Source organism: Lithobates pipiens, unplaced genomic scaffold (assembly GCF_037356315.1).
Source record: "Lithobates pipiens isolate NorthernLeopardFrog02 unplaced genomic scaffold, aLitPip1_a1.2 Scaffold_28, whole genome shotgun sequence".
In the NCBI taxonomy this organism is placed as follows: domain Eukaryota; kingdom Metazoa; phylum Chordata; class Amphibia; order Anura; family Ranidae; genus Lithobates; species Lithobates pipiens.
Window position 1 is genome coordinate 69378299 of NW_027507789.1, and position 13075 is coordinate 69391373.

Below are 13075 nucleotides of genomic sequence, written 5' to 3' on the forward strand. Positions count from 1 at the left end.
CACCTACTTTAGTTTGGAGGATGGGGTTGCACCCACAAAACGTGTGCATTTATATCCCATGAGGGGAGATAGCACATGTTGACACACTGTGTGCATCTTCAAAATTTGGCTTTGCGATTCATTTAAAACTGTAAAAACACATACAACATAATGACAACTATACCATTTTATTTTTGTTTAGATTTTTCTTAAAATATCTATGATGTTGCTCAGTCTTTTTTGTACATCATGGATGTTTTGTTTCATTTGTTCCAAATCACGATTACATATCATGATCTCACTGATCAGGATTTCTGCACTGCTGAAGTGAGTTTCTTCTTCCACAACATCCACATGCCCTAAAGATAAAAAAACACACCATGTATTAAAAATATGCAGGCATCCGTCTCAGACACTGACCTATGGTTGTCACCATTTCTTCAACTTCACCCTGTACTTCAAGCACATCAGCATCCACATCTTCAGGGTGTGTGGTGAGTTGCCTTTCTTCAGGATGTTCAGTAGGTGCTTGGTTACTGGTGTCCCCAGATGTCCCTCTTCTTTTCTCCCCTATGCAAATACAAAAAAGGTACACTTAGCAGACAGATATGTTAGGCTAGAAATAGTAATATAAAACATTGCTTGGAAGTGTCTTCCAATTGCCTGTTTTTTCAGAGTTCCAAGCTGAATACATGATTTTTTCCCTTTCAAAAGTTGGAATACTTACCTGTTTTGTGCAAGTTTTAGACATGGAGAGACCCCTAGTATCCACTGGAGCAACTGTGTGGGAGATCATAGGAAGAGTGTTATAGTGTCTCACACTATTGCTCTTGCATCCAGATGTGTAAACAACCTCTGAGTGTCCTTTCCTGACACTGAATAAAGTTGTAATTTCATTATAGTTTCAAACACATCCAGACAACAATGTAATAAACGTATTTTAATCAAAATAGGCCTGAACAACTGTAGTTAACCTGCATCTCCCAAAAACGACGGATTAGTGGTCGAACGAACTATGTTTCATACGAACTTTTTGCAATTTTTTTTGCAATTTTAGACTATACAACAGTAAAGAAAAGCACATGGATCAGCACAAAAGTAATAATAATAGGAACACAGGACAAATACTTACTTTTTTGTAGCACTTTCCTTATCTTTCTATACTGATCTTCCTCTCTCAATTTAAGGCCTGACCAGTGTTTTTTCACAACTTTAGCTATGATCTTGGCCTTTCTGACATTTGGGTTTCTGTAAGGTCCATGCTTCCCATCATAGTCTGTCCTTTTTAAAGTGGTTGTATAGTCAAAATTTGAACTTTTACCTACAGGTAAGCCTATAATAAGGCTTACCTGTAGGTAAAAAAAATATCTCCTAAACCTGTATGGTTTAGGAGATATTCCCCTCGCAATGAGCCGCTGACTGCAGCGGCGCATGCGCACAGGGGATTGTCGGCTGAGAGGCCGGCAGACGCTGGACCTTGCTGGAAAGAAGTCTCCCGCACTCATGTGCGGGAGTGACGACATCGTGGCTCAGGCCACTCACGGTGCCGGAGCCACGATGCCCGGATCGGGGGAAATGTCGGGGCCTCATTCTAAGGTAAGTATTTCATAATGAGCTTATATGCGGTGCATACTAGCTCATTATGCCTTTTGCCTTACAGGGATATACAAAAGAAAAGTGTCAGCGGGTATACAACCGCTTTAAGATGTCCACCATCTCCAGCATTTCTTCAAAAGACATATTTGAGGCCTTATATCTCCTCCTGGATGTGGACGTTTCTTGCTCCGGGCTTTCCTCTTTGCTGCTCTCAGCACACACCTGCTGTATCTCCGGTATGTGCTCTCCCACTACCCTGAAAAAGAAGAGGCGGGGAATACACTAGAAAGAAGGAGGGGGCGGAGTTTCACGCATGCGCAGTGTATATAAAGCCATACCACGTGGGCGAGGTAACAGACGTGCATACGATCTGTGAGGGGAGGATGGAGGATCGTTCAAACGAATGTACAATTTTAAAGTGGGGCATCTGTGGTTAGTGGCCTATACTGCTTATAGATTGATGCCTATATTGGGACAAGATTATTAGAGTTTAGACTGACATTAGGGTTTGTCTGGTGTTGTGTCTTGCAGATAAAATGGTTGATAAATTTACGGCCCCAGATTTCCTGCCAGAGTTTATAGAAAAATACAGGGAGCTGCCATGTCTCTGGCAAGTAAAATGCAAGGACTATTCAAACAAGATAAAGAGGAAGGCAGCGATGGAGAAACTGTTGGAATTAGTGAAGCCTGTGTATTTCACAGCAGACATCAACTATTTTAAGTGCAAAATTAGTAGCCTGAGGAGCACATATAACAGGGAGGAATGTCCAGGATTCCCAGAGATCTGGAGCAGCAGCAGATGACGTGTATGTCCCCAGGCTATGGTACTACAACAGCTTGCGCTTTTTGTCTGACCAGACGGAACTCAAGCCATCACTCTCAACACTGCCTTCAACATCAGCTGAGGTTCCTGAGGTCCACCTTGGACCTTCCACCCAGGAAGAATATATGGAGGAGCCCAGCTTGACCCAGGTATAGCATTGTTGAACATATTTCTTATCAAAAATTGAATGATGTTAACTAGATGTTATTGATCACAAATTTCTGAATTAACAAAGTGGTTTACATATCAATAGACAGTAGTAGCCAAAAATGATTGGGACAAGAATGAAAAGTGCTGGGGTCAGAATGATAGTCTTTTCTATTTGTCAACATTCAATTTGCAACAGTCACAAGCTCAAAATTGTGTGTGATTGATGACCAAAAACCTAAAACTATGAACCATTTTCATACACAGGAAAGTCTCAGCCAAGAGGAGGCCGTGCCAAGCAGCCAAACAGAATTGCAGGTTCCTCCCCTCTGTCCTCCAACCAAAAGGCCCAGAAGGTCCAGTCACCTGGAGAAGGCCATGGCTGCTTTTCTTTGCCATGCGACAGCAGCAGTTAGCACGGCCCCTGATGGCCAGGAGGCGTTTGGATGCCTTACAGGCAATTAATTAAAACAGATGGAGGAGGACCAGCACCCTATATGCGAGGATATAATTCTTCAGGTCCTAAACAAGGGTATGAGGGATGAACTCACCCATCAAACACACCTCTGTGAGTTGGACCATGCTCCCCCACCACCTACAACACAGCCACCCCCCCCCCCCCTCACCACAACAGAATGAAAATAAGTCTGGAAGGGAGTGTTGAGAGTGATGGCCTTGATTCGGTGTGGTCTTGCAAAAAACGCAGGCTGTTGGAAGACTACAGCCTCGGGACATATATGTCATCTGCTGCTGCTCCCGATCTCTCAGAGTCCTGGACCATATTGTGCTCCCTATTAGATGGACTCCTTAGGTTACCAATTTGGACAGTCAAATAATTGATGTCTGCCCTGGGGTACAAAGGCTTCACCAATTGCAACTGTTTCTCCATAGTTGTCTTCCTCTTTATTTTTATATGACCTTGTGCTCCATATTGAATTAAATACATTTGTTTTGACAAATACTTGGCTATGTGTTTTACTTCAAAGTAGGGACTGTGAGTAGGCAGGTACATTTCAAAAATACAATGTCAAATTAACAAGGGACACCAAAATAGTTGTATCTCTGAGGTTAAAAAATACAAGATAATAATGGTGTTGTGGTAACTTGACACAAAAAAATTAAAAAAAGTATTATTCTGGAGATCAATATAAAAAATATATATATTAATCTGGAGATCACTGATCACTAGAAAAAAAAACACAAAAAATATATTATTCTGGAGATCACTAGCAAAAAAAGAAATACGTTTGTCAGAACTCTGTGAATATCAGCAGCAAAGCAGCTTCATTATTATACCATTATAAAGTAGAAGAGAAAGCGCTGCATTGAGAGATTTCATAATTTGCCACGTCACGAATGTGATACCTCTATTACGAATGCTAGTTTTACAAGATCGATTCCGGCTCGTCCTTGATAACAAGCACACGTACACGGCATTAGTCTTGTTATTCCATCTTTGACCACTAGAGGGCTTTAAGATCTTTTACCTTATTCATAATTGTAATATTCCTGATTATGGTTATATTTAAATTGATATATTTTTATGTTTTTTTAACTGACCATTTTTTTATTTATTGTTTCTGTATGCTTAAGGCTGTTAAATAATAGATTGTGAGCATCCCCTAGTAAATAGCAGGTAATACATTTCTATTGGATAAATCTGTTTATGTGATCTATGGTAAGGATATAAATGCCCTTAACCAAGATGGCGGAATCAGAGCTTCCTGATGACGGCCCATTTCATTGACTGAAACGTGTCGAGGCTTGTCATTGCAACACACTTCCGCCCACCATTTGTTTCCGGGAATTGAGCATCAACCGCAGCAGTGGTTCACCATTGTTTGTTGGCTGATTTCCTGAAAAATCACCTGCTATTCACACCGGGTGCCAGGCCACAGGCACTCTTACATGTGAGTTCAACTACTTTGATTTTAAGTGTTGAATAAACCTTTTTAAACGGTATTGAACAATGAAGTTCCTTCTTTCATATCTACTTGCATGAGGTATATCCATCCCAGGAACTGTCAGCTTAAGAAAAATCTCCAAGGGTCTCCCCACACGCTTATCTGACCATACTAGAGATAGCTGGTCCACATTGAGGGGTGGGTTTACATCCATGTGGGGGCATCTTGTCTAAGCACCAAGAAACACGGATTTCGGCATTTTGAGCACAAGCACTATTATTACTTGATTGGGACTATCATTTTTAAAGCTATAGTGTTGCCATATTATGCTATGTTATCTGTTTATTTACTAATGTTAGCGCAGTGTATTTATTTATTTTTATTGCAGGATTTTTAACAAACTTTGATGCAGATTCCTACCTTTTGTTATTCTGAAAAAAATTACTGTTTGTTTTTCTGTGTCCTTTTGGAAAGTAAACCTAATGGCAGTGGTTTCATAATTGTCAACCAGCTGCTGCACCTGCAGGGCTCAAATGAAGAAAATTGCAGGGTTTGTGTCCCTTGATTTCCTATTGGGAGTATCTCAACAAAAATGACATGATGCCTGAAATCTAACTTGTATCTTAGTGAAGACTTCTGGGAAAATCAGTGAGCCAATCACACAAGCAGGAAATTATGTTTCTGAGGTACAGGACACCTTCAGGTAGCCATATTGCATTGCATTTTAGAGAAAATCACAGAGCTGCAGATTGAAAAGAAAATGTAATTTTTAATTACATTCAATTACAATATGATTTGTGTCACAATTGTATACGCAATATTTTTTTTTTTTTTTCCCCACAAACGTGGAGATACCCTTTAAGTACACCTTTTGTGAACGAGACTTAAAAATGGAATGGTAAATGGATATGGGAACTCTGGGCAACATTTCCCAGATCTTAACAGTTTAAAGTGGATGTAAACCCTCACATATTCCCAGTGAAATGAACAGCCTTAGATGATACATAGAGATGAACAAATTCTGCTACATAAGATTTACATTTTATGTATATCTGCTGCTTTCAGCTTTTTATACTGTTTAGAAAGTGCAAGACCTGTTCGAATTTTCTCTTCCTGTTCCAGCAGGGGGAGGGGAGACTTGCAATAAACTGTGAGACAGCTGATTGGAGGGAAAGACACACACCCCCCCTCCATATAGGCAGAGACTTGCAGAGCTGTGCTGTGAATTGACCAGCTGTCTGCTAATCTATTTCTAGAACTCGCCCTGACACAAATTTCAGGCTGGTTTTATCACGTGTCAGAAGTTATCATACTGATAACAGAAGAACAGAGCAGGAGAAAGCCACGGGACCTAGGGCTTTGGAAAAAGATAAGAAAACACTGCCCAGCTCAAATTTCAAGATTCGGGTTTACATCCACTTTAAGTTTCTATTTTTTTTTCTTTTTTTGGTAGTTGTTTATATTTGAGAATAAGGTCTCATGCACACTTATTTTTTGTAAACACTGTTTATCCTGAAAGGAGAAAATCAACGTTATAAACTCACCTAAGCTGCATTTTTTTCCAAAACAGTTTAGGTGAGTTTAGCAGTTTAACAGAGTTTCATTGGCCAGAATTTTAATATATTCGAGCCACTGAAATATATAAACGCTGAAGTGCTAAACGCTCCTAGTGTTTATGCGTATTTAACGGCGTTCACAGTTTTTGTGGTCAAAATTGCCTCTCCTGAATGCAGCAGTGTGCATGAGGCCTTAATGACTTATATTCTATACCTAGGTAAATATTTTTGTTCCTTGGTACCTTTTTAATGTCATATTGGGGACTGTACTTCCCTCCCATCATTAAATAGAGAGCACTGTAAGCTGTATCTCAGCATGGGAAAATTTATATTTTTTACACTTTTAATTTTATATTTATATTTTGATGGCAAAGTGAATGACAGATAATTACATCTTTTCATTAGTTCTCCTACAGATCTTGAAATTCCAAACTCCCCCACCAGGGGGTGTTACATGACTGTGCTGGTATATACCTTATTTCATGTTTGTACAGTAAATTTGATGTGGGATAAGGCTGATTTATTGTCCTCATAAACTAAATTCATGAAATAAATATATGGTGAAACATTTAAAGCCCAATTACAGGCAAAAGTGAAATCTAGTGCATTGTGCATCAATGACCTTACTCTTTAGACTTGATTTCAAATACCTCTTCATCTGCAATGTAATGTATCAAAGTCACGGTTTCCCATACAAGCCACTGGTCCCCTCACTGCCCCATGAGTTCTCCTGCCTTTTGAGCTTATGAGAGAGGACCTGGCCACTGAAAGTGCTGCCTTCACCACTTGGAGGTGTCCACATCATGCAGGCAGTGATGAGGACACCCAAAGAAGGACTCCAGGAAGTAAAAAGAAAAGGGTCATCACGTGGCTATGGCTTCAGGTAAGTAAAATGGGTATTTGAATAGGTTTTTTTCTCACACTAGTAGTCAGCTAGAGGGGGGTGGGAGGGGTGTGTCCATGGACCTCTGCAGGGGGGGGGGCAAGTGCCCTCCTGGAATCAGGGATTGGATCAGCACTTACTGTCAGGGCCAGAGCCAGCATAAGGCAGTTGCCTGAGGGCACCAAGAGAGGGGGGATGCCAAAGCCAGGGGTTCCCGACTCGGTCCTTATCCTAGTGCTGGCAGTTGGCCCTACTCGCAGTTTAGCATACTGACACCCAGGTCGGGTTCCATTAACTTTCCCCGTTCGCCTCTCCTGACTCTAGTCCCAGCCTTGCTACTGCACTTCTCCTCCTCTGCCAGATGCAGGGCAGAAAGACACCCTTAGCTCAAAGACACCGTCCCCTTCAGCCGTTGAGACGAGGATCCTGAAAAAGACCTCCCTCCCACCTGGGCGGTAGCAGAGAGAAGGTCAGGAACACCTCCAGTTCAACAGCACACAGAGACCATTGCCACTTAACTGGAGGGCTTGTGAGACAAGGGGGAGCCGGGGGAAGAGCATGGAGCTGAGTCAGACCAGGGGGAGGGCCCAATGCCAGCAGAAGTTCCAGGAGGAGCGCGAGTGGCACTGGTGGTACTACCACAGATGAAAATCTCTCTCTGCCATGTCTATGGAAGATAGGGCAAGCAAGCTGCTTCTAGCTTAATGGTGTCATAATCTGCCTGTGAATATTATTGTACCAGTCCTGCCCTTGTGCCATGTTCACAGTCTCTTTTGCCATGTCTGCGGTCTCTGACTGTCTCTTGTGCCATGTTCACAGTCTCTTACAGTCTCTTGTGCCATGTCTGCAGTCTCTGACAGTCTCTTGTGCCATGTATCCTGTCACAGAGCTGTGGAGCTGATTTGTGTCTGACTGGTTGCATAAGTTTTTTACCTTTTGCTGCTGTGGGTCTGCTGGCACCTGTGGTTCCAAAGGCTTGTGCTCTGCTCTTGCTGCACTGACTTAGCAGCTATGAGTGTCGCCGTCTTCACCTGATGGTTAATATTCCTTCCTTCTTGCTATTTCCTGTCCAGCTCCATGTGTATCCCTATTTATATTTCACTCAGTGCAGTTTCGGGTTGCTTGAGCAACATGTTTCTGAGTCCCTTCTGTGCAATCATTCCTAACCTGACTCAAGGACTGATCTGTAGATCTCCTGATTTCATTTGTCGGCTGTCCGCCCTGACCTTGGCTCGTTATCCAGCTCTCCTTTTGCTCCATCCATCTATCCGTGTCTGCACTGTCTCTTTGGGTACTCTCCTCACGAGCAGGGAGAACCTGAGGGTCGTTACCTGGGGTCAGCACGCAGCTTAATTCCAGCTCTCGTGAGAGGGTCCCTGGCAGAATACCATCTGGCTCTTAGATTCCATGCCCTGAAGAATCCTGTGTCACCTGCTCGCCTGTGGGCTCACACCATTAGCACCGTGACATATGCAGTCTCTGACAATCCCTTGTGCCATGTATGCAATCTCTGACCATATCATGAGCCATGTCCGCAGTCTCTGACAGTCTCTTGTGCCATGTATGCAGTCTCTGACAGTCTCTTGTGCCATGTATGCAGTTTCTGATAGTCTCTTGTGCCATGTATACCATCTCTTATCATCTCTTGTGCCATGTATGTAGTCTTACAGTCTCTTGAGCCATGTCCTCAGTCTCTGACAGTCTTTTGAGCCATGTCTACAGTCTCTTACAGTCTCTTGAGCCATGTCTACATTCTCTGACAGTCTCTTGTGCCATGTCCGCAGTCTCCGATCGTCTCCTGTAGCATGTCCACAGTCTCTGACTGTCTCCTGTAGTATGTCCACAGTCTTTGACCGTCTTCTGTAGCATGTCCACAGTCTCTGACTGTCTCCTGTACCATGTCTGCAGTCTCTGACGTCTCCTGTACTATGTCCGCAGTCTCTGATCATCTCCTGTACTATGTCTGCAGTCTCTGACCATATCCTGTACTATGTCCGCAGTCTCTGACCGTCTCCTGTACTATGTCCGCAGTCTCTGACCATCTCCTGTACTATGTCTGCAGTTTCTGACTGTGATAATGGCATTGTTGAAAAGGGGTGGAGCATGGGTGACCTTAAAATGATGCCCCCCCAAAAAAAAGATCTGCGGACACCCATGGGTGTGTCTAATATCTTGGAGTTGTGCTTTAACTGTAATGCTACCCCCATAGGAGCCATTGTATCATAACCGGATTTTTCCCCTGAACTAGTACAGAGGCAACAAGGCACACAGCAACATTTTATTCATTCTGGCTCAAAAATCAGTCTAGGGGTTGTCTTTTAGAAATTTTATAGCTGAAGAACTTGGGATTGGAGAGGGGGGATTTGGGACTCTCCAGATTCTCTAAACAGTTGCAAGAGGACACTTCACCTTACTAAGGCCGGTGACATCACCCGGTGACCCCGCCCCTTGTCCCTATATAAGTGGCCGCACAGCGCGTCCTTGTCATTGCAGCCAGAGAGAGCGTCGAGTCAACATCTCAAGGAATAAGAAGAAGAGAAAGAGAAGAGAAGAGAAGGCGGCGGCGACAGAAGACCAAGCCAACGCTAGTAAAAGAGCTGGAATAAGAAAGTGGAGGCCCGGCAGAAGAACCGAAGAGGGGGAAAAGACCCCCGAAGAGGGGAACAAGACCCCCAAAGTCGGAAGAAGACCCCCGGACAGCGGCAACGACGAAGCAGAAATCTGGGCTCCTCTGCTAGTAAAAGAGCTAGCAAAAGAGCAGAAGATAGCAGAGAGTAGTCCGGTGAGAAGACCCCCTAAGATGGAAGACCACCGGAGCTGTCCAATAAATTATTTTAAAAACATGTTGTGTTTTTTTATTTACACTTTTTTTCACCAGGTGAATGGGTAGGGGTACATGGTACCCCATACTCATTCACATAGGGTGGGGGGCCGGTATCTGGGGGCCCCTTATTAAAGGGGGCTCCCGGATTCCGATAAGCCCCCTGCCCGCAGACCACAACAACCAACGGCTAGGGTTGTCGGGAAGAGGCCCTTGTCCTCATCAACATGGGGACAAGGTGCTTCCCCAAAGCACCCCTGTCATGTTCAGGGCACGCGGCCTGGCACAGCTCAGGAGGGGGGGCGCTCGCTCGTCCCCACCCCCTTTCCTGACCGGCAGGGTCTGCTATGGACTTTGGGGGGACCCCCATGCCGTTTTTTTCGGCGTAGGGCTTCACCTTTAAGTTCATACCAGGTGACGGGTCCAGCGAGGTGTCAATCTCGCCGATGGAGGCGGCGAAATTGACTTCCCGCGCTAGTTCCGTCTACCTGGAGCCGCATTCAAAATGAACGGACTTTTCTCCGTGTGTGGGAAAGTCCGTTCATTTCAAAAGTCTGGCGGACTAGCACACAGACGGGCAGAAAGGATGGGCTTGGGGTGAAGAACACTGCGCTGAGACTTTCCTGTGTATGAAAATGGGACATAGTTTTAGTTTTTTGGTCATCAATCACACACAATTTTGAGCTCATGACTGTTGCAAATTGAATGTTAACAAATAGAAAAGACTATTATTCTGACCCCAGCATTTGTCATTCTTCTCCCAATCATTTTTGGCTACTAATGTCTATTGATATGTAAACCACTTTGTTAAATCAGAAATGAGTGATCAATAATAGCATCTAGTTAACATCATTAATTTTGTGACAATATGTTCAACAATGCTATACCTGACTCAAGCTGGGCTCCTCCATTTCTTCCTGGGTAAAAGGCCCAGTTTGGACTTTGGAAGCCTCATTTGAGGTGGAAGGAAGAGTGGAAGGAAGGGTTGAGAGTGAGACTGATGGTCTGATTTCGGTCTGGTCTGACAAAAAACGCAGTTTGTCGCAGTACCAGAGCCTGGGGACATAAACGTCATCTGCTGCTGCTCCTGATCTCATGGAATACTGGACCTTTTTGCGCTCCCTATTATATGTGCTCCTCAGGCCACCTATTTTGTACTACAAATAGGGGATGGTTGCCGTGGGAATCACCAGCTTCACCAATTCCAACAGTTGATCCAGCGCTGCCATCCTCTTTATTTTATTATTATAAAAAGGGTGTTTCACTTGTCTCACACAGGGCAGCTCTCTTGGTCATTGAATCTATCCATTTCATCTGCAAGACACAACACAAGGCAAACCCTAATATCAGGCTAAACTCTCCTAATCTTGCCCCAATATAGGCCTCAATCTATAAGCAGTATAGGCCACTGATACTGAAGTTAAAATTGTACCTCCGTTAGCACGATTGGCGCTTACACTACTCCGTCCTCCACTTACAGATCCTATGTACGACGCATGCGTGTTAGGCTTTATATACACTGCACATGCATGAAACTCCGCCTGCCTCTGACCTTCTTTCTAGTATATTCCCTGCCACTTCTCTTTCAACGCAGTGGGAGAGCACATGGTGGAGACAGAGCAGGTGCATGCAGAGGAGAGCAGCAACGACGAGGAAAGCCCGAAGCTACAAACGTCCCAATCCAGGAGATTTAAGGCCTTTGTCCTTTGTAGAGATCGCGGAGAGGGTGAACATCTTGAAGAGGGCCGACTATGATGGAAAATATGGACCATAGAGAAACCCAAGTGTAAGAAAGGCCAAAATCATGAGTAAAGTTGTGAAAAGTCTGCAGAAGAATTTTGGGGTATGGCGATCCAAGCATCAACTGAGGAAGCGATGGTCAGAAGTCAAATTGAGGGACGTGATAAGTACAGAAGAATCAAGAGAGTGCTGCAAAAAGGTACGTATTTTGTTGTGTGTTCCTATTATTATTATTATTATTAATATTACTTGCTGCTCCATGTGCTTTTCTTTACTGTTGTACAGTTTAAAATGGCATTTAAAATGGCAAGTTTCAGGTTCGTGGGCAAACTAATCGTTCGTAGTAAACATCGTTCATTCGCTCACTAATACAATGTTTTTGGCAGATGCAGGTTAACTATATTTGTTCAGGCCTATTTGTATTAAAATTAGTTTGTTGTCTAGATGGGTTTGTAATTAAAATGAAATGTAAACTTGATTAAGTAGAGGATACTCAGCAGCTGTTTACAATTCTGGACGCAGGGTGGGACACCAGAACACCCTTTTTAGGGTGTCCCACTCAGGTCAGTTGCTCCAGTGGATACTAGGGGTGTCTCCATGTGTGATACTTTACCAAAAAAGGTAAGTATTCCAGCTTTAACAAAGGGAAAAAAATCATGTCTTCAGCTTGGAACACTGCCAAAACAGACAACTGTACAACACTTCCAAGCAGTTTCATATTCATATTTCTTGCCTCAAATATCTGTGTGCTAAGTATACCTTTTTTGTATTCAGTTAAGGGAGAAAAGACTCTGGACATCTGAGGACACCAGAGACCCCCAATCTCCTAAAAAAGGGGAAGTCACCACACCACGACCCGAGGATGTGAAGGGAGGAGAGGTTCATGAAATGGTTGAAATAGTGACAACAGATGAGTGTCTGAGACCACAGCTTCACGTAATAGATGTATGCCTGCATATTTATAATACATGGTATGTTTTATTCTTTTTAGGTGATGTGGATGCTGTGGAAGAAGAAACTAATTTCACCAATGCAAGTGCACACGTGCTCATCGGGGAGATCATGGTGTGCAATCATGATTTAGAAAAGATAAAGGAAAACATCAATGATGTTCAACAAAAAATGAAGAACATCATTGATGTTTTAGGCAGAATCTAAAACACACAAAAATTGGACCATTTTGTCGAGGAAATTTTAATTTTAAATCAGGTTTTAAAGTATTTTAAAAGACGAATTTTGAAGATGAACACAGTGTGTCAACATGTGCAATCTGCCATCAGGGGATATCAATGTATGAGTTTTGGGGGTGCAACCCCTTCCTCCCAATTCAAGTAGGTGAGAGGAAGGGGTTGCACCCCCAAAACGCGTCCATTGATCCCCTATGATGCTAGTTAGCACATGTTGACATTAGGCATGGGATCAGGAGGGAAATCCACATTTTGAGTCTCAATTTGTGTGCATCTTCAAAATTTGGCTTTTACAGGGGTGTGTATGTTATGGTTTTAAACATACCTATTTAACCAAAAAAAGGATATTTATAATGTCAAACATAAAAATGTTATACACCAAAGACGTTGGTTTGTTCAAAAACCCTTTTCTAACACACATGTGAATGTGCACAGAGTA

The 13075-nt window shown here is 43.2% G+C and overlaps 1 protein-coding gene across 2 annotated transcripts in view; it reads left to right on the forward strand.

The window, feature by feature from the left end:
• The window catches only part of LOC143934861 (heat shock factor protein 4-like), a 158727-nt gene extending 146003 nt beyond the window's left edge, over positions 1-12724 (forward strand). For both annotated transcript variants that reach the window (XM_077458465.1, XM_077458464.1), the window contains one exon: positions 12441-12724. Coding sequence is in view for 1 of the 2 variants with exons in the window: in XM_077458464.1 (XP_077314590.1) it covers positions 12441-12607 (167 nt within the window). In the remaining variant the exon portion in view is untranslated. The remainder of the gene's footprint in view (positions 1-12440) is intronic.
• Positions 12725-13075: the final 351 nt, after the last annotated feature.